Source organism: Trachinotus anak, unplaced genomic scaffold (assembly GCF_046630095.1).
Source record: "Trachinotus anak isolate AG129_WGS33_773 ecotype Australia unplaced genomic scaffold, CSIRO_AGI_Tana_v1 ptg000028l, whole genome shotgun sequence".
Classification (NCBI taxonomy): Eukaryota; Metazoa; Chordata; class Actinopteri; order Carangiformes; family Carangidae; genus Trachinotus; species Trachinotus anak.
This window is the reverse complement of record NW_027273879.1, coordinates 2,539,886-2,567,725: the sequence shown is the minus strand read 5'-3', so window position 1 is coordinate 2,567,725 and position 27,840 is coordinate 2,539,886. Positions and strand designations below refer to the sequence as shown.

General features: G+C 41.6%; 1 protein-coding gene across 6 annotated transcripts in view; it reads right to left on the bottom strand.

Annotated features, from left to right (window-relative positions):
• The window catches only part of tnca (tenascin Ca), a 31,598-nt gene extending 9,681 nt beyond the window's left edge, over window positions 1-21,917 (bottom strand). Inside the window, exons 1-14 of one of the 6 annotated variants that reach the window (XM_071466743.1) lie at window positions 21,583-21,917; window positions 12,008-12,576; window positions 9,883-11,196; window positions 9,252-9,515; window positions 9,042-9,157; window positions 7,618-7,771; window positions 6,365-6,634; window positions 5,813-5,998; window positions 5,636-5,725; window positions 5,168-5,431; window positions 4,514-4,912; window positions 3,162-3,614; window positions 2,040-2,315; window positions 442-1,945 (exon numbers count right to left, since the gene is read on the bottom strand). In XM_071466743.1, coding sequence (XP_071322844.1) covers window positions 1,911-1,945; window positions 2,040-2,315; window positions 3,162-3,614; window positions 4,514-4,912; window positions 5,168-5,431; window positions 5,636-5,725; window positions 5,813-5,998; window positions 6,365-6,634; window positions 7,618-7,771; window positions 9,042-9,157; window positions 9,252-9,515; window positions 9,883-11,196; window positions 12,008-12,485 — 4,299 coding nt within the window. In that variant the 5' untranslated portion in view covers window positions 12,486-12,576; window positions 21,583-21,917 and the 3' untranslated portion in view covers window positions 442-1,910. Of the gene's footprint in view, window positions 1-441; window positions 1,946-2,039; window positions 2,316-3,161; window positions 3,615-4,513; window positions 4,913-5,167; window positions 5,432-5,635; window positions 5,726-5,812; window positions 5,999-6,364; window positions 6,635-7,617; window positions 7,772-9,041; window positions 9,158-9,251; window positions 9,516-9,882; window positions 11,197-12,007; window positions 12,577-21,582 lie in introns of those variants that run through there. The other 5 variants (XM_071466744.1, XM_071466739.1, XM_071466740.1 and 2 more) reach the window with 5 other exon arrangements.
• Between the last annotated feature and the right edge of the window lie 5,923 nt (window positions 21,918-27,840).

Genomic DNA, 27,840 nt, shown 5'->3' with positions numbered 1-27,840 from the left:
AGCCTTCTCTCCTGTCCGCCATGACAGAGAGAATCTGTCTGAGGTAATGTTAGCAACAACTAGCCTGGATAAATCAGGCTCTTCAGCTACAGGGGAGAGAAAAATATAGTATATATTCATTTATTGCAATAGAAAGCATGTATTTGTCTCTATTTGAAAGTCCAGTGTATGCAAACAAGCCCAACTTTACAAAGCAAGTGATAACTAAGGAATATTTAAAAGCTAGTAATACACAACCCTATTATGTGTAAGATTAATAATAAATACACATAGAATCAAAATACCTGTTGATGCAACAATAGTGACAGCTCTTGTTCGGGATCCCTTGTAAGTTCCATAGAGGTAGGCTATGTAATCAGTGCTGGGCCTGAGCCCTGTGACGTCGTGGGACTTAACATTGTGGGATATGTTATATTCCTTTGGCTCCATCAGCCAATCAGAATCAATAATCTCCAGGATAAAACCATCAAACTCTCCTTCAGTGGCGTTCCATAGGATTGAAAAGCTCTCTGATGTTAAGTTTGAGATATATAGTTTGCCAACCAATGGCTGATTCACTAAAGAAAGAAACCATCATTAGATTTTCATCAAAACCACTTTCACTATGTCTAACTTATATACAAAATATGCGACTGGTAGTTGGTTGGTTTGATTGATCATATAAACATGTGCATAGTGTTACAGGAGACTCACCACCACCAACTTCCAATTCCTGATAGTCTGAGTAGCTTAATAAAAGATTAAATACATGCATAGGTTTTTGCATATGGAAACTCTACCACCATAGTTCACTTAGCAGCTTTAAACCAATTAAACCTATTTTTTCTTTAAAATAATAATAATAATAATAAGATGGAGAAACATCTAATGCCAAGGGGAAAGACACAAAGCCTTTGTGGTAAATAGCTGAAAAACACTTGTGTTGATTTTAATGTGAAATGTGGTTAAGAGAGGAATATGATAGGACTAAAAGTCTTTTTCATGCATATGAAGCAAGATTTGATCATGCAGTTGATCAGTTAATGATGAGAACAGGGTCATTTCTGCATAATGTTGCACCAGAGCAGTTCAAGGCAGAGTAGGAAACAGATAAAGTTAAACTTACAAGAACATATTTTTACATGCAATGACAACTACTTAATTACAGGCAAGCATGCAGTAGACAGTTCAGGCATTAGTCAGATGTAAAACAAGGTGGCGTTACTGTTAACCTCAGATTAAATGATTAGCATTTTACCTTGATAAGGACAAGAGGGTTTAATCATTTGCCACCTAGTAGTTCAAAAGGAAATGAGGATATTTACTTTGAAGTTCTGTCAAAATAAACTTTATCAGAATCGACAAAACTAAACTATCTCAGTGTCACTCACGCAAACTAACAGAGCTCAAATGTCACTAAAACTCACACATACAGTGAGCACTTACACATCCACGGGCAAATGATCTTTCAAGGTTAATCAATTACACACTGAATGAGGGTTGATGGGATGAAATGAGATGATCACGCGGTCACTGTATGACGGGCAGGGGAGGGTGAAAGTTATTGGTTTGCTTTTGCAATCATTGCAGCACATCAGCGTCAAACCTGACCACGATGCAGGGGATGGTAGAGGGGGACTTCATGCACTTTGGTAACTGGGATGGAGACAGCAGTCCAGGGTAAGGGTGAACATTTGAGGGGCGTTTGCTCAGCGATGAGGCGCCCATCACCCTGCCCTCTCTCAGCTAGACAGAAACAGTGGCTGGAGGGTAAAGAATGGTTGATGGCATGTTGGTTAAGATGAAGCAGTTCAGTACACTGTGGCCAGGGTGATGGACATAGATGACGAAACAGGAATGAGGTTATTATGTTGTTCTCGTTTCATGCAGCGAGGTGCCGACGCTCCACTGTGAGTGGGACAACAGAGGGTCTAGTATGTGTCTGTGTGTGCTTCACAGATACTGACTGAAATAGAGAGATAGTTTAAAAAAATCAATGGAAAGAAAGGAAGTTAAAGAGTTAGAGGACAAAACTCTGCAACGCTGCAGGTCGCAGGTACCTGTGGCGGCTTCACTGTACACGGGTTCAAGGAAGGAGCCCTGATACATCCCATACAGGCCAACCATGTAGCTGGTGTTGGGATTCAGCCCGGAGATGCCCAGGCTGAAAGCGTCTGCGGACAGTGTCAGGTTCTGGCTCTCTGCGAAATTCTCCAAGTTTGTTACCTCAATGACAAAGCTGTCAAATTCCCCACCCGTGGGGCTCCAGGACGCAGTGAAGCCGTCCCATGTAATGTCAGAGATGGTGAGGTTCACCACCCTGGGCTTCAGCTCCTCTGGTAGATAGACAGATCAGAGTGGGGTCAACTGAATGGCAAGATGGATTATAAAAATTACTCTCACATAACTTTTCAAGGCACATTATTCATCATAAAGTACACCAGATTGTTAGAACCAGGCTTAAGGAAAAAGCTTTGAGAGATTTTGAAATTAAAATCAAACTATTACTAGAATAGAGTCAAGAACTAAAAGTTATGAGAAAAAACATCATAATATTTCAGAGAAAAGAGTTGATATTAAATTACTTTAATCTCTAAATTATACGACTTTTATGTCAGTTTTTTTAAATTATGACCTGAAACATAAAATATTACAACTTAATTCTCAAGATATCATGACTCTAATTTTAACAAATATTGACTTTAATCTTAAAATATTACAACTTTTTCCTCTAAATATTGTGACTTTTATCTTTTATCTATTATGAATTTGATAGTGTTTTTTCAAAATTTTAGGACTTTAATTATGATATATTGTGACTTAAATCTTGTTTTTGTGAAATATTTCATCAAACATTATTTTCAAGATATTATGACGATTCTCTCTCAAAATTTTTAACTCTTGAAATATTATACAAATTTGTCTCAATGTTTGACTTAAATCTCAAAATCTCTCTCAGTTTTTTGTGGCCCTTAAACTTCATCGTAAATAGGGTCAGAGGTTTAAGCAAAAGAAAATAAGGGATGAAAGAATATAGACTTTTAAAATAAAACCATCTGTGGAAAAAAGTTACCATGCAGCCATCCTGAAATAATCAGAGCATAGAAAAATAGATGGATGTGATGATGATGATGATGGGTTGTGATGAATGCCTAAAAAAAAGAAATATTTGCTTCATGTACCTGTTATAGCAAAAACCTTGAGAGGCAAAGATCGCTTTCCTTCCACCAGCCCTTGCAATGTAATATCATAGTCTGTAGAGGGCGTCAAACCCTCTATTTCAGCCTTCCTCAAACTTCCTGGTAATGTGGTCACATTAGCTTGCGTCACCCCTGATGGAGAACTGAGCTCCACCAAAAAGCTATCGAACGCCTCATCAGGCGCCGACCAAGCCAAGCTTACTCTAGTGGAGGTAACATTTGTGACTCTGAGGTTCGTCAGTACGTCCAGGTTTGAGCTCTCAGGCTCAGCCCCGGAGCTCATCACACCAGTATCGGAAGCGGGAGGAGCCTCAGTGTTTACAGGGTGGAGGGGATCTGGGTTTTGAATTGTTTGATTATCCGGAGCAGACTCTGGGCTTGTTGGGGCTTCTTTGATACTCAGCGTAAGTACATCTGGAGAAGTAGGCTTGGGTGCTACAGTAAATAAAAGCAGGTTAAAGTATGAATTTGTTACTGGCTCTGTTGATAAGAGAGAAAGAAACAACCTGTGAAGAAAAAACTGGGTTAAAATAAGAATAAAACACTGAATTCAAATGAAATAATTCTGCACACAATTCTGTCCTTGATCTACCTTATTCCTGTGAAGATTGCATCATTTTCTCTTGTCTTTGAGACCTGTTTTTCCAGGACCACGGTTTTTATCATCAAGCAACAGCTAAGGCATTAATGACACTCGAGCCAGTGCCATTAATTTTTGAAGGTGCTGAGTAGTCCACCAGAGTGGAAGTACACAGTTGTCTTCAAATGGATGAAGAAGCCATGCACAGCCATTTTGATCCTCCTGACTGTTGAGTCACTTGTTTGACATGCGAGTGACATATGGTGTAATTTTCTCCGTCTGCTAGAGAATCATTTATTTATGTAAATGGGGCTGAAAACGACGGATGATGTGGATGGAATTAGTGGCACAAGGCTTTCAGACTGCCAAATGGTTGCATTTACAAGCTCAAATGCAAAGAGACATCAGGGCAGCCGATGTTCTGTAACCCACTGAACCTGAACAACATTTTGCTGCAGTTCTAAAGCCTTGGAAGATGACAGATGGGATGAGGTCACATGAGCTTTTGTGGGAAAATAAAATCATCTCTGTTGGGTTTGTCATCACACTGTGTCATGCTCGAGGTTACGCAGATGATGGTTATGATAAAAACATTTGTTTGATAAAATAGCAGCATGCAAATCATGTCACTGCTCTGATCTAAGAAACTATCTGACCTCTTTAAACATAATTCTCCTCTGAAAGGAGAGGCTGTTAAACAACACCAAGACGAAGTGTCTTTCATCAATATTCGGTCTAAAAGAGAAGCTTATACCTGTGACTGCAACAGCTTCGAGCAGCGCAGATCTCTGGCTACTTGTTATTCCATAAAGTTTTACTTGATACTCTGTTGATGCCGTCAGGCCTTCGATTCTAGAGCCAGTGGCATTTCCAGGAAGTTGGACCTCTCTCACATCCAATAATCGCTGAGTGTCTTTATACTCTACTGCAAAACTATCATAAATGCTGTGAGCCTTTAGTCTCCATGAGATGTCAAATCCATCAGACGTGATGCCTGAAACAGTCAGCGTTCCAGGCTCATCCTCAGGCTCCCTCCCAGAGAACTGGGACTCAGAGGGGTCTAAATACACAAAGCTAATGACATTGTCCTCCGAGCCTGTGGGAGTCGTTAGCTCACGGTCGTCTGAGCCAGCTAAATAAAATGTGAAAGTGGCTACAAGAAAAAAAAAAGGCACAAATCAAGAAAGCATAACTTAGGTGTAAGCGCATCTCATTTTCTTTGTGATCGTTGCCTGCGGATTTATTTTCCAGTCATCAAAACTTAGTAATTAGTAATTTTAAAACCTAAAGTTTAAAGTTTTAATCCTTAAGATTTCAATCCTGATTAATTTGAGGTTACTGAAAGGAAAAATGATCTGTCTTTAAATCATTCTAAGATCAAATTGTAGCAAAGTTGTTCCCCACCCACCTGTGGTTGCAGTTAGGGTGACAGGTGTGCTCGTCTTGTGTCCCCTCTCTGCAGTCAAGGTGAGAGTGTAGGTCATTCCTGGAGTCAGGTTGGACAGAACGTAGCTCGTCGCTGTGGCTGGGCTTTCCACCTCCTCAACCTGGCCATCTCTGGAGACGTACACCAGCCTGTAGCCGCTGACCTTGGCCCGAGGTTTCTGCCACCTCAGTGTGAGGGAGGTCTCTGTGGACTCGACTTCCTCAAAGTCTCTGGGGGGATCGATGTCTGACGGAAGGTGAGTGAGGTAAAACAGAGAGTATGTAAACTGTATGACGATACATTTTTCGCTCTCATTTTTAAGTGTTCACTTCTGTTACATGCTCATAAATCACTTTCCTCGCATTATTTTCACCCACGTTGGACATCTGTGTATTTATGAAGTGGAGTGACGGACGAGTGTTTGGACAGCTGCTCGGCAGCATCTCTCACCAGTTGCTGCATTTGTAGTAGCTGGGAGGCTCTCTCTCTCTTTCTTCACAGCAGTCACACCGATCCCATACTCCGTCCCTGGCTTTAGCTCTGCCGTACAGAGAGACAGAAGGAAAATTACCCCTTGGGTGTAGTGTGCAGTCATACTTAATAAATCTCTGTCTATTTTACCCTTACCAGTGATAGTGGCTTTTGTGGTGTCTCCTGGTCCTCGTGGGAACACTTCCTCGCCATGAGTTGCTCCAGAGATGGGGCTGTATTTCACCCGATAGCTGCCAGCATCAGCCTGACTGTTAGTCCACTCCAGAGTGATGCTGCTGTCTGTCTGGGACACAGTCTGCAGCTGCTTTGGGGCATCCAGGGCTGAGATAGATATATTTATAAGCATATCACTTGCTGCTCACAAACTTTAGATTTATACACACACACTGAATTTATTATTTAAACTATTATTAGACACGAGGTCAAACCAAATCCTCGGTCCATAATGCACACAGTCTGTATTCAGAAACTGAGCCTTAAAACGAGCCGTCAGGACTTCTGGAACTTTGTGATGTCACAACAAAGCAGTCACCACTCTCAGCCACACCCCAAGCCCCGCCCACCTGGACCCACTATCCAATCTTGCAGGATTTAGTTTCTGAGTGTTTACCTGAAATCTGCTATATTTATTTGAGCACTAAGACAACAGTCAGCCAATCAGAAGAAAGCCTCAGAGTCTCTTTCTACCTGTGGTGAAAGTGGTGGTGACGGGGTCACTGGTGACGTCTCCGCTCCTGGAGATGAGCGACACCGTGTACTCAGTGTCTGGCCTCAGACTGTCCAGGCTGTACTGCTTGTCTGGAGGGAAAATCTCTGCACTGCTTTCATCTGAGGGGTCTGAGGTGGGCCTGTAAAACATGGTGACTTTATCCATAGGAGCCACTGGCTGAGACCAGCTCACCAGCGCAGAGGAGTCCGTCACATCCTTCACCTCCACCTGCCGGGGGCCGTCAATCTCTAGGGTGGGTGGGAGTTCAGGTGAGGGTGGTAGGTGGCAGGAGTGAAAAATAGTAAGAGTCATTAAGGGAGATAACACAAGTCTGAGTCTATATAGGTTTGAGTCCAGGATACTGTACATATAACAGCCCTTGTAAAACTCAACTCATCTCTCTCATAAGACAAAACAAGAGCCTGGATCAACACAGGAAAAGTTGATTCCCTTCCAGCCTGACATTGTGTCTACTACCTGATAAATCTCTCTGTTTACATGTGGAGGAGACATCTTCCCTCCATGTTTTGGAGCCGTGCTAAAAGGACCTCTGGGTATGAAAGGTTTAACCTTACTGCTATCATTCATTTCTGGGAGCTGTGTCTAGTTTCAGCTTCTACAAATAAATGACATCAGAAATGAAATGGTGCGATACCCAGGGGAGTCCATCGACACAGACTTGTAAACTAAATGGTTTTTCCATGCACAAAGACATTTATTTGGCCTGGCGTGCCATAGCGATTGCACAAGGAACTGGAAGGATTTCTCAACATAATGTATGGAGTAACACTGCAATAAAAGTTTCAGTGAGCAGAAGACAAGAGCTAAGAGCAAGATTAAGTGAGAGTGGAAAAAACAAAACAACTACTGGTCAAGCTAGGCTGAGATTCAATTGGTTTGAGTTATTACTCTTCACCTAAATCTGTTAGATGGAACTGTGGAGAGCCAGCGGGGATTTCCTGTTGTTACTCTTCTCTTCATTATGGAATTTCACTCTCTGACATTTATGTATTTTTTTACTGTGCTCAAGTAATGTGGAGATTATTTGTACTCTACCCTCCTCTAACTGCTCATAACTGCCAGAGAGAGCGGGAAAATGACACAATCATGGTATCTTTGCCGAGAACTTCATCATTATGATGAGCTAGATGTTTCTGAACATCTATGATTATACCTGTTGACTCTAAATAATCTGCTTGCTAAGGAAAATAGTTTCTAGGCTGAAACTCACTGGTAGTGACTGTTTTGGATGTCTGGGGTCCTCTGGTGTTGTTCTTGATGATGTTGACAGAGACTTCATACTCTTGTCCTGGTCCAAGGCCTGACTGGAGAAACTGGTTCTGAGAGGGTGGAAGTGTGCTCACAACTTTTCCGTTTTCTTCTTTCTGCACAGACACATAATAGATATACTAATGTAAAACATCCTGTTAACTGCAGCCACACAAGAAATCAGATAACACGTTTTCATGCGCCGACTGTGGTCGTCTTAATTATTCTACATTTCAGTTCAAAACAGGAAGTTCAGCATAGTTTTGTTCAGAGTGGGTTTGGATGAAGACACTGTTATCATTTGGTATTTTTCACAGAAATGTAAATAATCTGGTTTCTCCAGAACCTATGTTAATCTTAATTCTCTTAAATGTTAAAGGTCCCATATCTTACACTTCTGTGGTGTTTTATTTGAAGTGTTGATCTCCATAAGAAGATGTATTTGTGGTTTTAAGAACCAAAAACCATCTTAATGTAGTTTTACATCTCCTCTCTCAGGCTTCTCTCTGGTGCTCTACTAACAACAGGTCAGTCAGCCAATAAGAAGAGAGACCCTGAGCTTCTGTTCTGATTGGCCAACTGTTCTCTGAGTGATCCATTAAAAATATAGCAGATTTCAGGTAAACACTTAGAGAAACCAAATCCTGCAAGGTTGGATGGTGGGTCCAGGTGGGCGGGGCTTGGGTCATGGTTGAGAATGGTGATTGCCTTGTTGTGACATCACAAAGTTACAGAAGTCCTGACGGCTGGTTTTAAGGCTCAGTTTCTGAATACAGGCTGTGTGCATTTCTCTGTGGACTGAGGCTTTGATACTTTCACAGTATTAATATAGAACCTAGACCTGCTTTATAATCAAAATATTGTACAATTTGGACCTTTAAGAGACCACACTGCCAGTTTTTGCCACTTATACAATAAAAGAACAAATAGAATATCTTCAGCAATTATGATTCTCCTTTTGAACAAAGCTATGTTATCTGGGCCTGATAACATCATGAACATCACTACCTTGACAGAGAACTGATATGTAGTGAAGCAGATCACACAGCCCATTGTCAAAATTAGCACAGAGGTCAGGAAAGGACAACATATTTAAAAATGGGTAAAAACTCTGCAGAGGCCTGTCTTATCAGCTGGCACTGCATTTCTTTTCAAAAAGTTACTGGCTCAGATTCAAAGCAAAAGATTTACCCGCAGCTCTATGACGTCCAGACTTGCCCACACTGAAGTTTTCCATATGTCAAAGCAATTTTAATGGTTAGCGTTGAAATAAATCCGTGTTTTGCTGACACTTCCAATAAACTGGCATAGCTTATCACTTCTCATTTTTTCCCTGGCGGTTAATAAAACCCTGGGCAGGCCTTCAAAAGAGATGCGCAGACTGACCGTGTTGCGGAAATAGATCTCCCAGCCATCGAAGGAGATGTCCAGCTGGTCCCACACTACCTCTACTGAGGTCTCTCTCACCGATTTGAACCTTAAACCCTCTGGTCGTGGGAGATCTGGAGGGATGCAAACAAAAATAATCAAAACAGTTATCAACTTAGGTATTCTCATATGTATTCTCAGTAACCTAGCATGGAGATTGCGTGGTACCTGTAGCCACCCTCGCACTGACAGGGATGCTCCTCTTGTTGCTCAGAACGGCATAGACGCTGATCAGATACTCGATGCCAGGTTCAAGCTCTTTGACCGTGGCGGAGGTTTTGTCTCCAGTCACAGTGAAATCCTGGAGGAGACCCCCGGGACTGGTGGGCACATACGTCACAAGGTATTCTGTCACCAACATCTCATTGTTCCAGGTCAGGTCCACTGTGTCAGAGGTGACCTCGCCGACAATGAGGTCCTTTGGAGGAGACACTGGAAAATGAAAGGGAAAAAAAACTGAGGGTGGTGTCTTGGATAGTTTCTCATACCCTCAGTCACTAAATATCCACCACATTGAGCTAATGCAAACTCCAGAGCCACATCTGGTTGTGGTGTGAAGAACTGCCAAAAAAGTGCGAACAAAGTGCAACACACAAACTGAAAACCTCTTTTATATTCTCTAAAATAGTTTCTCAGAATGAGTGGTGAGTGAAGTTTGAGAATAGAAGGAAATGACATCACTCTGGATTTGCTTTTATAGTACATTCAGTTGACACATGGAAACTGTCAGAAACTGTGAAGTGCCAAATCCTTTGCTTGTGTATGTTTTTTTTTCACTGAACTGAAGAGAGCTTCTTACCTTCTGAGCAGTCCTCTCCGATGTACCCCTCATCACACACGCACTGACCATTCACACAGCGGCCTTTGTCCTGGCAGCTGTTGAGGCAGCTCAGCTCTGCACAGCTCTCTCCTTCATATCCACTCTCACATGTGCACCTTCCATTGACGCAGCGCCCCCTGTTGTTGCAGTTGTCCGGACAGGCGAGCACAGAGCAGTCATCTCCTGAGTAGCCTTCCTGACAGACGCACTTGCCGTCAGCACAGTAACCTCTGGCCAGGCAGTCGTTGGGACAGGCTTTCTGGCTGCAGTCCTCCCCGGCGAAGCCTTCATCGCAAACACACTGCCCGTCGATGCAGCGTCCGCGGTTTCTGCAGTTGTTGGGGCAGCTCAGCTCTCCGCAGTCCTCGCCGGTGAAGCCTGCATGACATACGCAACGTCCATCTGTACACTCCCCACGGCCGTAGCAATTGGAGGGGCAGGTCCTGATGCTGCAGTCCTCCCCGGCGAAGCCTTCCTCACACACACACTGGCCGTTGACACAGCGCCCTCTGTGCAGGCAGTTGCTGGGACAGGAGAGTTCGGAGCAATCCTCTCCCTGGAAACCAACATCGCAGGCACACTGTCCATTTATGCACTGGCCTCTGTTGTTGCAGTTGTTCAGACATGTGAGCTGGCTGCAGTCTTCGCCCTGGTAGCCCGAGTCGCAGATGCACATCCCGTTGAAGCATGTACCTCTGCCGTTACAGTCGTTGAGGCAGGTGAGCTGAGAGCAGTCCTCTCCGGTGTAGCCGGCAGTGCAGACACATTGGCCATCAATGCAGAAACCATTGCCTTGGCAGTTGTTGGGACAGGTGCGTTCTCCGCAGTCCTCCCCGGTGAACCCTTCATCACAGAAACAGGTACCATTCACACAGCGCCCACGGTCGTAGCAGTCTTTGGGACAGATGAGTTCGGAGCAGTCGAAGCCAGTCCAGGGTTCATCACACACACAGTCTCCATCGTCACAGTGGCCGCGGCCTAGGCAGTTGTTGAGGCACTTGGTCTGAGAGCAGTCTTCGCCGAAGTAACCATCCGAGCAGACGCAAACGGCGCCCACACATCGGCCATGATCTCCACAGTCCACAGGGCAGACCACGAGTGTGCAGTCCTCTCCGGAGAAGCCTTTGAAGCACTCACACTTTCCGTCCACGCAGTGGCCCCGGTCCTGGCAGTTACCGGGACACTCTGGCTCAGTGCAGTTGTGTCCTTTCCAGCCAGGCTCACATACACAGCCACAGGTTTCAGCACTGAAGTTTCCATGACCGTTGCAGTAGGGCTTTGTTCCCACCTCACCTTTGATAAAAAAAAGTAAAGAAATGTTTTGATATTCATTTTATTTTTCTGTTTTCTAATGGCTGAATTCAAAGGTTTTGCGGAATAATATCATCTCTGTGGCACAGTTTTTTGTTTTTTTTTTTAAATACAATCAACTCCTTCTAAGCATTAGTGTGACATTTTAGGAAATCTTATTTTCTGACTTAAGCTCTAGATGAGAAGATTAATACCACACAACAGCCAACAGATGGTTATCTGCTGGTCATGGAGAAACAATCAGCCTGGTTCTGTCCAAAGGTAACAAAAATCCACCTCCCACCACCTCTGAAGCTCACAAATGAACATGTTATGTCTTGCTTCGATAATCGGTCCAAAATTTCAAAAGTTGCAGCTTTTTGCACGGGTGGAGCGTGCAGGATTATTTTTTGGTTGTGTGCCATTTTCTTACTCGCAGCAAGAAAAGTGTATTTCCAAAAACGTCAAAGAGTGCATCATTGAGAAATGGTTCCAAGACTTATTCTGGGAACTACTCCTTCCTTTCATTGATGTTACAGCTACTGCATGTCATGTTTTTGGAGCCAAATTATTCAAATTCATTGGTGAGTTGTTGGTCTTCACTGTATGACAGAAGATTACACCCCCTCATTGGATTCAAAAGAGCTCCTCAACAGGATGGATGGAACAGATGTGTCTTACATTGAAGGAGACTCGTGGGGGTTGTGTATTACTCTTAATGGAGGACTTTTCAACGCAAAATCTGATAATAGAGGATTGTTTTACTGTGTTGGCTGTAACACACAAATATGACTGACAGACACATCACACCTACCTGTGACCTGTGCACTGCAGCAGGTCCCGTCACCGTTGCACTGATCTCTCAAAGCCGAAACTTCTCCCTCGAGCATCTCCAACCGGCTCAAGAGGTCTTTCAGGCCGGGCAAGTCGTCAGTGCAACCACACGCCTGCCGCGGTATGTTGATGCGGTGGGTGAAGACGATCTGGTTCTCCCCCTCGATGGTGTGCTCGGTGGCGTGATGGCCTGAAGAGATCGGCGAGTCTTTGGGAAGGAGCTGCGTGCTCTCCGGGGCGTCCAGGTTGACCGAGCACAGGGAGCTGGCGGGAACATTGATGTTATAGACGTGGTTGAAAACCACAGGGTGGTCTGCAGTGGGCAGGGTGATGTTATGTTCTTTAGGGGGTGCCAGGGTCTGCCGCCGATGGCGTAGGATTTTCTTCACGAGCCCAGCATTTGATAAGCTGAGCAGAGCAGTGAGGAGGAGGCAGCCCAGAAGGCCTCTTGTACCCATGCTAAGTGTGGGATAGGAATTTATGGATATAATGAAATGAATATCAGGTGAACCTCTGAATAAAGGCCAATCCTGGTTAAAGGTGAAGACTCTGGAAAACAGACAGAGAACACACAATCAGACAAATGCAATCTCAATGTAAAGTTTAATGCTGAATATTCAACATTCAAGAAAACACAATTATTCTATAGGACAACACCTTATAAAACCTTCTATCTGCACGTAGAGTTCATCAGCAGACCCATACTGCAATGATACCAATTACAGCACAACAATGAGATCCAAAAGAACTGGCTCATTCCTTGAAGGATGGAGTAAGTGGAAATCCTGAAAATCATCAACAATGGATTCCAGGATCAAATCTTTTCTAATCTTAAGGTCACAAAATAAATCTGTGCAGTTTCAAAATGATAAACAGGAGAAGAACGATTTTCCAGACTTCTAATGCAGTGGTTCCCAACCTGTTCCAACACATAGTCCACTTGAAAGTGTTGGTGGTCCATATCTGCCCCCAAACCAATATGGACACAAAATACTGCCTTCTTTTTACTTTAATGATGAGGGGAAGCTCTATTTTTCTTTTTAGTTTGATGGGAGACTGAGATATCAAACAAGTATACGATGTGGTCCAACAGCAACATAAGAGTTCTTATCATTGACTTATCACAGTGATAAGCATATGGAAGCCAAGAAAGGCCATAGTCACAGATAGTTTTTTTAATATATTTTTTATTCGGTTATCTTATATCTCTGAACGGAATAATTTGCTTTGCCTCTTTCTTATTCTGTTATCTCATCATTACAAAGCTCCACTATCTTGAAACAGAATAATTGTTCTTATTCCTTCAAGATAGATCCTCAAGATCACAAAATAAAAAATATTTCTGAGTATAGCCTTTTTCTTGTTTAACCTTTCTAAAGGTCATTTAATTTTTAAAACATTTAAAAACATTATATATACAATAATACCTTTGCAGCCCAATGGTTGGGAACCACAGCTCTAATCTTTATTTTCTTGTGAATAACTGGACAATTTAACTCTTCTCTGAAAACTATTCAAACAAAACAAAGGTTGGTTGAACTGCCTGCAACTCACTAACATATGCACAGCTTATAGGATGGCTGAATAGCTCTCTCCCCATACTTTTCTGATGCTGAATTAGGGGAAGTCTGTGCATTCACACGCAGTTCACGCCCTGATTGGTTAGCTGTGTCGAGGTGATAAAGGAGCCGGGGTTCTCCCTCAGCTCTCTTTGTTCCAATCTGACACAACTATTTCTGTCACTTTTCGTGTGAACAACTGAGTGCGACACAGTGAATGACTTCCAGGAGAGACTGTGTGAAATTGTGCGCCGTTATCACCGTATTCAAACAGAATTCACCCTCTCTATGATGCAAACACTTTTGCCTTGCAGCTTGGTCAGAAGGAGCCAACTTCCAAATTCTTCTTCTTAAGCTTAAACCTGCCCTCAGGGATAAAACTGTTTGCGCTGAGGAACTGCAGAATACCTCGAGCTGCTGCTGCAGCCATAAGAATCTTTATCATCACACAACAGAAGTGAATATATTAAATCATAAGATTAAATCCAGCTACTTTTTAGTCAGCAGTGACAGAGCTACAGTGACCAAATACACCACTGATCTGCTTATTGTCCAAGTTATTTCATATATTTGCAGAACTTCTTAAAAGGTCAAAAAAGCAAAAAGCAATAAAGATACTTGTCGCTATGTCAAACTGAATTTAAATTCAGTACTTGGAGAGTTAACCAGGGAGGGAGAGCACATACCAAACAATCCACAGTTGTGCTGGCACATCAAGTTCTTTTACAGCATTGTTCCACATATTTGTAGATTTGTTTTGCATGTTATAGCATAATGGCAAAGATCTCCAGTGTCTATACATATAATGGGGTAAAATAATGTGGAAAACCGAAAAAAAAGAGTCATAATTCATCCCATACACACCACTCCTCCTCACCCACGGATCACTCAGATGACTTCATCAACTGGACATGAGGAACCCTATAATTTGTGGGAGACAAACTAGAACTAATGACAAGCTTCTTCCTCAGCGTGGGAAAGCCTCCTCAGATTACTCACTGCTAAGTTTCCAATGGATCTGGTTAAGCACAGGATAGTGAAAATCAATACAAAGGCCCACAGTACTACAGACTACTATGTACAGTACAGTACTGGCTTCTTCCTCACTATTGGAAACATCCTGGCATCAAAGACTTTTCTTATGATATAACAAAAGCAATGAAACTGTCACCAATACACAATTACATGCATCAACTGTAAAAAAAAAAAAAAAAGATGGACGTAGCCTCTGTGACATCACACAGGTTTCTGAAGAGCGGTTTTAAAGCTCAGAGCAAGCTGCTCCACCGTCGCCATCTTGGCAGTGCCTGACTCCGCCCCTAACTCCTGGCTAATCCAAAAATGGGCAAAGAGGTGGGGCATGTGTGGAGCAGAGACTTCAGTGCATGCAGGTTTGTGGCAAGGATACGCTCATTCACCTGTCACTCAAAGCGGCCACGCACTCAGTTATGCATAACTTTAAGCCTTAATAAAATTTAAACAGGTGAGTTAAAGTTAAAGTTTCACCCTGTACAGTCGTCACGAAGGAGGAAATTAGCCATAGAGACCAAAACTGTTTTTTGTAAACATGTTTATTTCTGTTGTAAAGTTGGACATTTTAACATGGGAGGGGCTGTGGGGGCTGACTCACTTCTGGAGCCAGACTTAAGTGGACATTCGAGGAACTGCAGTTTTTGGCACTAGAATTTGCAGGTGAAGTTTGCTGTGTATTTCTCACCACTTATTCCTTCATCCGTCAGCCTGGCTGACGACAGTATCTTGTGATAATTGTCTCATCCAGACCAGACAAGACGTGGTACCTCTGGTTTATGCTTGTCTGCTACTGATATCTGGCAGGAAGCAAACTACACCACTATAAAGAGGCTGCATGTCTGCCAGTGATGGAGGATTTGGTCCAGTTTTTGACTAGTAGCTGCTGACGGCGCTCGCACGTGTAAACCGATGAAAAACGACTTCCAGAAGAGAATTGTTGGTGCAGTTATAGATATAAAAAGGCATGTGGTGCACTTGGATTTAGGTTCTCATGAAGACTTGTGGAAAGTATTTGAGATAAATGTCCAACAAAGGCTCAGCCAAGTGTTTGTTGCATTTCAGTGTTACCATGACTGCGTTCTCTTTTTTTATCTCTTTTTTTAATATCTTTTTTGATTTTCTTTTTTTTCCCTTAACACTCATTTATTTATGAGAAAGACATATTTCATCCTCCAGAGATACAAAATCAAAAAAGATCAAGGCCCCAGCTCATAAATAATTTCCATTCTAATCCACACTTATCTCTCTCTCCTACATCTATAGAGGTCTTATGTCGGTTAAACACCATCGTTTGATTGGAATAAAACCCAAATTGAATGAATATAATGTTATATTGTCACTCTGCAGCATTTCACACTTATTATTAACTGAAAATAAACTGAAATAAAAATAAAAACAAGGCTATCAAAACAAACAAACAAAACAAAAAACAAAAACTGAAACTGTATTGCATGTTTACAAAACTAACTTCAAAAAATTTGAAATGATAGAGAAAATGTCCTTGTCACTTTATTTATATAAGCCTAAGAGTATTTTGGGTGGAGATGAAATGTATCTTCCAGTTTTTCAGCTGTGCCAGATGGAGCGGTATCTTACAGCTGATTGGCTCTCAGTGTATGATCAGTACATTCACTGTATTGATGACGTCAAGTATCTTATTGTTAATTAACTGCAGCGATAACTCCAGTTCATTGATGAGTAAAATTTCATTTGGTTCACCTAAATGCATCAAACCTTTAAAGTTTGTTGGGTTTTTGAGTTGTTTCATGTCTTTTTCATCATGAATCATAATGAAAAATCCCAAACTATTATAACCCTGCATTCAACATGTCTCGATGATGTGAAAACAAGTTCACACAGGAATCTTTCCATCCCAGTGGATCTTCTTCTAGAATATCAGAACCTCAGTAGACTTTTAAGTTAAATTATACTTGTCCACTGTTGCTGCTGTTGCTAAGATTATTGACACAGTGGTTCAGGATTAATGGGCAGATCGAGCCTGTGTGTATTCACTTCTGTTCCAAATTATGTGGAAGACTGCCATGTGTTTTCCAGTAAGGAATGCCTATGATTTATACATGGGAAAACCACTATAACATATTAAGGAATCAACAGACAGTGATGTGACAAGTTGTGGGCTGTCAGCCACCGGTCTGTAAAAAACAGCATGTGTCCTACAAGCCGACAGGAAATCTGGTGGTTTCATGCAGATCAGAGCTCAGGATGACTCAATGTTGTCCTTTGCTTTCTGATTTTTCTTCATTTTTTAAAAAACTCTATTATACTTGGATGACAGGCAGCATTTTGTATTCCCCATATCAACTTGATGAGTGTGAAAAACGGTCACCACAGTGCCTTTAAACTGGGGTTGGTATGAGTCAAGACTCCTCTCATCAATCCTCTTATTTTCCTTTATTCTTTGACCTCCCCTCTGACCTGACCTTTCTTTCTTCATGTTGCCCCTTCCCAGCATTTATACACTCCTTCACGTAATGTGTTAAGGCGCAGATATTGAAACTGAGCTAGAGTTTCACGAGTTCTTGCACATCTGGCGAGTGACAGGATAAAGGTAGGTTATGTCTGGTGCTGTAAATCTGAAAACTAGGTCTCACAATATGTGTCTGATCTCCCTCTAGAAAACTTTACAGGAGTCAAAAACTGATAATTTGCAGTTTTGGAGGTAAAGAATGAATCCTTTAAAATCCTCTACATTGCTCTCGCTGGCATGTGTTTCAGGTAAAGATGTTCTTGCTTGTGCCTCAATTAGCTATTGGTAAAATAGGCCAAATATTGATTACTGATGGAGGGATTAAAAATAGAAAACAATAGTCCCATAATTTAGACTTTCCGGGTGTTTTATAGTCTCCACCTAAGTTAATCTTAATTCTCTTAAATGTTAAAGGTCCCATATCTTACACTTCTGTGCTGTTTTATTTGAAGTGTTGATCTCCATAAGAAGATATGATTGTGGTTTTAAGAACCAAAAATCATCTCAGTGTAGTTTTACATCTCCTCTCTCAGGGTTCTCTCTGGAACTCTAGTGACAACAGGTCAGTCAACCAATCAGAAGAGAGGATCTGAGCCTCTCTTCTGATTGGCTGACTGTTTGCTGAGTGACTGAATTATAATAGGTTTATAAAGGTTTCAGGTGAACTCTCAGAGAAACCAAATCTTGCAAGATTGCAAGATTTGGGTGGGACTTGGGGCATGGGTGAGAGCAGTGACTGCTTTGTTGTGACATCACAAAGTTCCAGAAGTCCTGATGGCTGGTTTTAAGGCTCAGTTTCTGAATACAGGCTGTGTGCATTTCTCTGTGGACTGAGGCTTTGATACTTTCACAGTATTAATATAGACCCTAGACCTGCTTTATAATCACAAACACATGGACATCTACCTTTAGACTGGATGGGACCTTTAAGCCTGCATTGGATTAACCTTCTTAGCTACTGTAGCTAGCAACAGCAACAGTGTCTGCTAAATATTACACAGCCTCATGCTGAGCAGTCCACTGTTGCACTTGGTTTAGGTTTAAACATCTACAGACATCCACTAATGTTACTGTGTACATCACACAAGAAAGAAAAAACATTCAAGTTGTGAAATTTCAGACTTCTAATACTTCCTAAGCCCTTTTTTGGTTGAGGGAACTGAATTTAATGCTTCTTAAGACTTTTCTAAACCTGTAGATCTCCTGTTTATATAGAGGGGATGTGATGGCTGCAGCCACTCATCTATATTCACGGACATTGCAAAGTTAAACACGATGAAAGCAGCAGTGCCCACAGTAAAAATCCAAGCAGAGCAGACCGAGGGGTTGAGTAAGGACATTTCATTTGACTATGGGGATGTGGGAAGACAATCTGGAGAGAAAATTGAAATAAATATAACCTGTTCACTAAGCTATAATCCAGAATTTCTGTAGCTTTAGTGCTCTTCCCCCATGTTGGCAGCAAGAGGGGAACTTTCCCACGTGGAAAACAGAAACTGGGAATGTTGGCCCTGGACTGACGACATCTGTTTTGTCGAAGAAAAAAAAAAGGCATGAGGTACTTGTCCTGTGGCCAAACAATAGCTCAGTTACCTCTACCTTTAGTAAAACTGAAAGTGCCACTGCATACATTATCTAATGGTTAATTGTCTCATCAGTTGTTTCTGATCATCTGTCTGTGCAGTCACCACAACGATGGGCCGCGCTCGTCCTCCTCATTTGACTCCGTGATTTAAACCATCCATGTCCATGAGAACAATACAGGCACAGTGTCTGGACACACTGCTTATGGAAAGCATTTGTGGCTGACAGTAGCGTGTCAGAACTCTGGTCAGCGGTGAACATAAAACCAGTGCATCTGCTTGTTTGTTCATCTGTGACATTTTAGTTTTTTTATTTTCCATGAATGGCAGAAATCTGATTCTCACAGCCTTTGGAACAGCTGGAAATCATCTAAAAAAAGTTAATTAGAGTAGTTACTGTAGCCAACACAACAATAACAGACATTGCAACACCTCATTAACATCACTTATCCTCAAGTGGCCCTTTAAGAGTAATAGAGCTGCGCTGTATTGCCTCCCCAGGTGAGCCTGAACAGGATGCAGACTTCAGTTTCAATTTCAAGCATGGGGTCGCTCCCCAATTCAAGAGCTGAACCGATTAGATCATTAAACTATTTTGATAGGTTACACGTGTTTGTCATTTTTCAAGCTAAAATGTCAAACATTTTCTGGTTCCAGCCTCTAAACTGTGAGGAGTTGCTGCTTTTCTTTGCGGTACCTGTATATGTTAGTAAACTGAATATCTCTGGGTATTTGGACCGTTGGTTGGACAAAGCAAGCAACCTGAATATGTCACTTTGGGCTGTTTCAGATTATAATGGACATTTTTATTAGCCATTTCCTCACATTTGATTGACACAACTTTCCATTACTCTGCTGAAAAATAATCAGCAGAATAATCAAAAATGAAATAACGGTGTGTGCAAATTTAATTTTGTGCAGGATATTAGAGGATATTTCTTCACTGGTTTATGTTTAAAGGTCCCATATAGTCTAAAGGTAGATGTCCATGTGTTTTTTGATTATAAAGCAGGTCTAGGTTCTATATTAATACTGTGAAAGTATCAAAACCTCAGTCCACAGAGAAATGCACACAGCCTGTATTCAGAAACTGAGCCTTAAAACCAGCTGTCAGGACTTCCGGAACTTTGTGATGTCACAACAAAGCAGTCAATGCCCTCAGCCCCGCCCAAGCCCCGCCCACCTGGACCCACCATCCACCATCCATTGGTTTCTCTGAGTGTTTACCTGAACTGCTACATTTTTATTCAATCACTCAACAAACAGTCAGCCAATCAGAAGGGAGGTTTCTGAGTCTCTCTTCTGATTGGCTCACTGACCTGTTGTCACTAGAGCTCCAGAGAGAACCCTGAGAGAGGAGATGTAAAACTACACTGAGAGGGTTTTTTGGTTCTTAAAACCACAATCATATCTTCTGATGGAGATCAACACTTCAAATAAAACACAGAAAAAGTCTGAATATACGGGAAGAAAATAAGAACAGATTTTAATTAGCCAGAAATTCATCTACTTACAAAACAGCCATCTGTGCTCAGTCCCCCTCAGACCCAACAACCCTGAATCTAGACAGATTTATAATGTTGAACAAGCTGACACTGCACCTGCAATGTGATAATCTACATATTAGAATATTCTGTACTGTCGAATTCATTCATAACATCTGGCTTAAATGAAAAACAGACATGGATTAGTCCAGTCCAGTGCCCTCACTCACCCTCAGTGTCACCACTCTCAGGCAACACAAGTACACCTCTGTTTCTCCACTGAGCCTGGAATTTGGGACACTGAAAAAAAAAAATCTAACACGCTTTACATGAAATGCAGAGGCGTGTGATGTTGAATTACGATCAACCCCTGGCTCTTTGTGTAGAGGTCACGCAGAGGAAAACAGTGTAGGCCGAGCCCTGGGGGATCTCAGGCTCCTGAACCAGCTGTCCCTCTGACAGAGATTTGTTCACCAGGACACCTTTCATACCCTGCTGCACAGACACATCCCAGGGCAGCCTGCACATAGCAGAGAGGCTGTAAAACATCCTGGCCTAAATAGCTGCAGATGGGATATGATGTGGATTTTAGATATGCGTTGAAGAATTGTGTAGATTGGGATACATCAGAGGAACTGAGTGATTGTAATCTTCAGATGAAATCATTTCTTTGCTGAATGTGGACTAAAACCCACCACACAAATGATAAAACAGAAGTTAAAACCAACATCATGCTAGACTTTGATCTCAATTAAGCAGAGCTAATGGACTGAATGCATGAGGCGTTTTCTCTCCTTGCCCACATTCGCAAATCCTGCAGTTTTTCCCTCCATTTAATCTCCACGATGGAAAAATGACACACAATGAAAACTGAACTGCACTGCCCAAGGTAATGTGATGAATCATAGGGCTGCACAACCTCAGCAGACAGAGGGACACATATGCAAATACTTTTTTTTTGCCCCCACGCACACACAATCACACACAGATGGAGAGTTTTTATATTTAGTTTTCAGATTATTGATCTATATCCCAACATATTTTGTGATAATCTTTTCTGCCGTGAAGCATGCACTGGCTGCTGGCCGCTTCTACTAAAGGTGATCAAAGATGTGGATAACTCTTCCACATGTTCACTCCCTCAGCAGTCAGTCATCACCTCTGATCTCTGCATTGGCTGCTGTGTGTGTCAGACTGAGGAAGAAGTTGCAGAATACACCAAGAATGTACTTGCAAATATTAAACTGTAATCAATACCTTATGGCGTCGCATTGACGTGCAATGCAGTTTGCATTTGATGCAATGATGCATGTGACTAAAAACATCAAACATGCATAAACAAACACATGAGAAAGTCACCAAAATTGACTTTTGTCCAATCAGAGAAATGCATAAACATATCTTCTTACCTGTATGAGTGTAATCTACTTTTTTTCCCACGAGCCCCTGCAGGTAAGACGAGCTGTTCTTCACAGGTTCAGTGAAGCGGAGAAAACGATGCTGTGCTCTGTGTCTGTGTCACTGCTCTGTCTTGCAGCCTCACCAGCAAAGGTGGCAGCTCTGTCAGTCCTCCCTCAGCCAGCTCCTTATCTCCCCTCAGCGTTCACAGCTCAGGCTGGGGTTCAGCTCCTTCACTGACAGACAGAGAGAGAGCAGGAGAGCGAGCGAGTCAAGAGCAGGGAGAGAGCGAGAGAGTGGGAGTAAATGTCTTTTAAAGTGTGAGGAGTGTTTAGGTCTGACCCCCATTGCTTTCGCTTTAAACTCCAACCCCTTAAATAGTCGTCATTCTCCCTCCCTCCCTCCCTCTACTGTAACTAATGGATGCAGAGCCGGGCTGCTGCCTTTAAATGAGATGCCAATGTGACTGGGAGTCATGACAGAGCGAGCAGCGCTTGTGGTTGTGCAGGAAAATTAGAGGGGAAAGACGGGAAAGTGAAGTCAGACTGTAGACAGCAGACAGACGTTTCTCCTTCAACCATATTAACTCTGAAGTAATGATTTATGATTTGCTTCTGCACGATTAAGGCTGCAAAAATAAATCTGAAGCTTTGATCAAATTTTATGTCGAATTTCAGGAAATCCTCCCTCGTTCCATCCTTATTCCCACACTCCTGATTTCACAGTGTGAATCCTTCTCCAGCTCTGTCAAAGTGATGCAAGACCAAGCAGCATTAAACGAATAAATCTGTGACACATGCTCTGACTGAATGGTTAAAGTAATTATCCATCATCAAAGCTTAAAGTAAAAGTGGACATGTAACGGAGAGGCCAGTCTGTATTTCCTAAAGGAAATGTTTCCTCGCTCAGACCCAGTTATTTCTTGTGCAGACACGATTACATTTTCATACATTTAACAGATGGGTCGAGCAGGAAACAGACACATATTTAACTTTGGCGTCCGGCCATCTTCGATTAAAATAAAAGCAAGCTGCCGTGAGGGAATGTGTGATACCAGCTGAACTTGACTATAAAACTGCAAGACTACTTAAAGCTCAGCCGGGCAACATGCCACCATACGGACACAGTCTCCACACAGTTTAACCTTAATATGATTAGATGAGGATAAGCATCGGGTTAAATCCTTAAAGTGAGTCTGATCAGGGCTGGTTAGGAAGAAGTAGAAGAACATGTTGTTTTGTTTGATTGTGTAAAAGACAACTTAAATTAACTGAGCTAATTTAAGTAACTGCCGCCTGGTAACAGCAGGCTACTTCACATTTACCCTTGGCAATGTCAGACAGCAACTAAAGGACTGTTTGAGGTTTTCCTTCAACACTGTTTACACAAAGACTAATGAATGGACGAGTCCCATCATTATAGAAACCAAGAGGCTGATGGGAATGTCATTAGTTCGTCATGAATTCTCAATGTCTTTACAATCCTTCAAATAGTTGTTGAGACATTTCACTCAAACCCACGCATGCCAACCTGCTGTCGGAGCGAGGAGAAAACTCTTTTTGGGATCATCAGCGTTATTCCGATTTATCCTCCAGGCAACATTTATATCTGCACAGAGTCTTAATAGTAATAAATCAAATAGCTGAGATATTTCAGACTGGAGCAGAGCGCTGGACCGACTGACCAACAGACGGACACCTGCAACAAAAGAACTGGTGCTCACAAATAAGTATAAATCACTGGTAACGTTCACAGCAGCAAACAGAAACAAACATGTTTCAGCTCTTGGCTCTTCTTCAGCGTTTCTGTCTGTTGCCAGTTTTGCAACAGACGGACATTTCCATCCCCAGAGCAACAAGTCCTGCAACCTCAACAACCACACACGTTGTTTTTCCTTTAAACCCTCTGATACGACCCATAGGAGTGTCTCCTGAAATAGGGCCCCTACAGCGGCAGGCGTACTGGACCTTGGTTGTCATGGTTACAATAATAAAGTGGTTTACTTTGTCGAACAGTCATGGATAATAGAAATAACATAAACTGCTACTTTCACATGGGAATCGAACATGTGTCATATTCCTGTGTTTTGTTGACCCATCCATCCGCGCCAACCTCCTCCTGACGTGGACTTTGTCGCTCTGTAAACTACGTCTCCTGGAGCCATGCATCTAAAGGGACAGTGAATGATAGGTAATTAGTTCTGTGGTCAAGTTGTCAGCAATTGTCATCGTAATTCTCACCATATTGAAAATTAGGGCCTCAACTGATTGATGATGTTGATTCAATAAATCATTCAGTCTTTAAAATGTCAGAAAACATTGAACATTACACATCATTGTTTCATAAAACCTAAAGATATTCAGCTTATACTGGATAAGACCAAGAAAAACAGCAAATCTTCACAATGTTTGGTATTTATGCTGAAAATCTGTCATCAAACTAGAGTAAACTTTTCAGATCTATTTTAAATCATTGTTTTATTAATATATAACCTCAGATTTTTTTCCCAAATATACAGATGCAATACTATATAATATACATTCAACAAACAAGTAAAAAAGAAATTGTTATCCTTGGCCTTGTTTTTAAAAACAAGCAGGAAAAGAAAGAATCAAAATAATGGACTCAAACAATAAATCCCGACTAATCTGATGGCACAACAGAGCTAAGAAGATTTGCCACTTTTCATTGACGACAGGAGTCCTTACCGTATGGTCTTGTAATGCAAAACAGGAAACATGTGCATGTGTGAAACGGAGGTGAGGTACGTGCTGAAGAAGGGTCCATTCACCGGCAGGATGATAAAAATCATAAAATCTGCCACCATTCATCAAATCAGTCTTCTCCTGAGCCTCAGAAGACCCCAGGGGTCTGATCTGAGGGACGGCCCTCACTCAGACAGTGAGAAAACGTGTGCAGAGCAGAGTACATAGGTCACACCATGGCCCCTTTTAATTTAAGACTCCACAGGTGTTTCACGCACACTGCAATACGGCACATGTGGTTCAGCTACAAACCACTGAACGTTTGAAAGTTACAGTGGCAAGAAAAAATATGTGACCTGGTTTTCTGCATTAACTGGTCATAAAATGACCAACCTCCAGCTCCTCTGGGGTCAGCACGAACATCCTCCCTCCTTTCACTACTCCGTCATCGAGAGTGTCGTGACATTCTCCATGTCCTGCTGGTTCCACTCCATCAGCCTCCACTACAGCAACTGCCTGCACAGTCACAGCCTGCTCCAGAATTATTGGACTCCCTGTCAGAGCCCTCTCCACCTAACAGCAGGCAGGATTGTACAGGACTCCTCACACACTCTGTTTCCTGCTTTTGAGTTTGTTGAACTGTGGACTGATGAAGATCTAAACTCTCTGAAATGGCTCTGACCCTTTTGGCTTCATGCTAATCAACTATTCTTCGTAAGTCTTTTGAAATTTGACTTACGAGGCCTGGTTCTCATCAGCAGATGCTTCTTGTGAATAACAAAATCAAATGGTTTAAAGGTCCCATCCAGTCTAAAGGTAGATGTACATGTGTTTGTGATTATAAAGCAGGTCTAGGTTCTATATTAATACTGTGAAAGTATCAAAGCCTCAGTCCACAGAGAAATGCACACAGCCTGTATTCAGAAACTGAGCTTTAAAATGAGCCGTCAGAACTTCTGGAACTTTGTGATGTCACAACAAAGCAGCCACCACTCTCAGCTATGCCCCAAACCCCGCCCACCTGGAACCACTTGGTAGATGTGTTTGAGATGTGTTTGAGATGGTTTTTGGTGCTTAAAACCACAAATATAGCTTGTTTTTGGGTATCAGTGTTTACCTGAATCCGTTATATTTTTATACAATCACTCAGAAAACAGTCAGCCAATCAGAAGAGAGGTTTAGAGTCTCTTCTAATGTTTTTACTGACCAGCCACTGCACTGTGAAATTATTAACAAACTACAGTTTCAAGAAGACAATCTGAAAACATATGGAATAAAGACACTTGAGCAGCCATGTCTGCTACCTGACTGATCTCAACATCAAGAAAGCGTTGCCATGGCGTTGCCATCATGTCTTCATGGTGTCACTGTAGTGTCGCTATGGTGTTATATTGTGCAAAAGTGGAAGTTCACAAGGGGAATATTCTGTTTTTGGTCAGGGATGATTAGGCACCAATCTGCCCCTTTGTGGATGTACTTTTTAATCCTCCACATACACACAAAGTACACAAGTATATGTGAACAAGGACACTAGCATTGTAGCTGTTCTCTACACTTATGTTTCTATAAAAAATATACGTGATAGTTGTTGAGATATTGTAGTCTGGACCAACCGACCAACAGAACTCTAACACCTCTGCTGCTGGCATGACTAGAGTGTGTAAATCTGACATCTTCCGAAGACTCGAGAATGAAACTGAAAAGTGACATTTAGAATAAACAGAATTTCAAAAAATAGTAGAACGACTCAAACACATTCACAAGTAAATCTGCCAAGCAGATGGCTCTGTGAGGAGACTCAGACCAGACGGAAACCATCGACTGTTAAAACAACACAGGTGTTCTTGTGTTGGAGATTAAAGTAGGCGTTACAGATACTGATGCTCCTCAATTTAAAAGGATCCAATTCCTTATTCTGAGCTTTGATTCAACATGTGGCCATTATATCAAAAAAATAAATAAAAGTTTGATTTTACAACGTGGACTGGAGAAACTAAGTTTTAGAGTTTTAGCTTCGACATAGCAGAGGAAAATGAAAAATTAAGATTTAATAACACAGAAAACAGTCCCAGACAAGTTGATTAACAAATAAATTACAATATTCAATTAATTTTTTTTCATTTTTTTAAAGCACAAAAGCCAAGAATTCAATGGTTCAAATTTGACTCAGATGTAAATATTAGCTGTGAGTAGAACATCATTTAGTAGTGGACAGGGTTCGGACAGTGTGCAATCTATTTTGATCATCAAATTTATCTTTTAAGTCATTTTTCAAGCAAAAATGTCAGATAATTATAAGTCCCCACTTCTCAGCTGGGGAGGGGTAACTCTCTTTTTTTAATTTCATGTCATAATAAGTTGATCATCTTTGGGTTTTGGACAAAATAAGTTAGAAAAGAGGTTATATAGGACTCACAAATCTGCACAAACGACCATTAATGACCATTTTTCACTGCTTCTAATGTTTTTATTGACCAATAAGTTGATTCATTGAGTGAATAATAAGATGATTCATGTATAATTGTAAAACTGGTAGTGATGCTTTACCCTAGGGCTCCAACTAAGAAAGAACTATCATTCAAAACACTTCAATGGACTGTTTTTGAGACATTACATTTGAAATGGTTATTGTCTTTACTGCATTAAAATAAAGGCACTGAAATAAATTCTAATGTGCTGTGGATGTAACGGTTTGCTTTGAGAACCTGTCTGAGTCTAAACATTTATTGGTCGTTTACACAGTGGCATTCCTTCCTAGAAATTACAGCCGATTCATCCAATCCATACAGTCGTGCTGACATGCTGCTGGGTCCAGTTCTCTGTAATCTCAACAGACTGAGACTGACGTCGAGAGCAGCGTCTCCTGTCTCCCGTCTGACCTTTGGGCAGGGTTGTAATCATGCAGCTTTATGGGTCATGGTTAGTTTCGGCTCAGCCGTTCGGCCCACCTAAAATGAACCATGATGTCAGTACTTCTAGCACTTCAAACGTGAATGGATTACAAAATAAATTCATGTACGTCCATTCACAATTTTAGCACTTTATAGCTACAAAGTACTGGATCTTCATACACACACCTCGCTGCCAAGGAAGATATTCGTTTGGTTCGTTTTTCCATCTAAGCATGTTGAAATATTTATGTGGCGACTTACATAGTGTTTAATTATGCAGGTGGTACATTTTGTATATACAATTACTGTGTGATTGTGTAAATAGGTTTAAAGTAGGAGGTACACTGTATGTACTGTTTGATCTTTTCTAGTTAAAGACTACAAACCTGAGAGAAGAAACAACAGGGAACAGTCTGACTAAAAATAAAGTTTTGTGTTGTAAAAGCAGCCCTTCTAGAATTGTGTATTATATTAGTTTTGATTAGCCTTTATTGTACATAGTAATGTGTATCTTTGACTTTCTTTGAACCCTATTTTGATGCACAGTGAAGTTTTTGTTTCAGTGTTTCTCTAAAATGAATCACTGAAACTTCACATCCTTGTATAAAGCCTATAAAGAAGTTGTTCTTGGTGGCCTCCCTCACTAGTCTCCCTGCACAGTTTAGTTTTACAG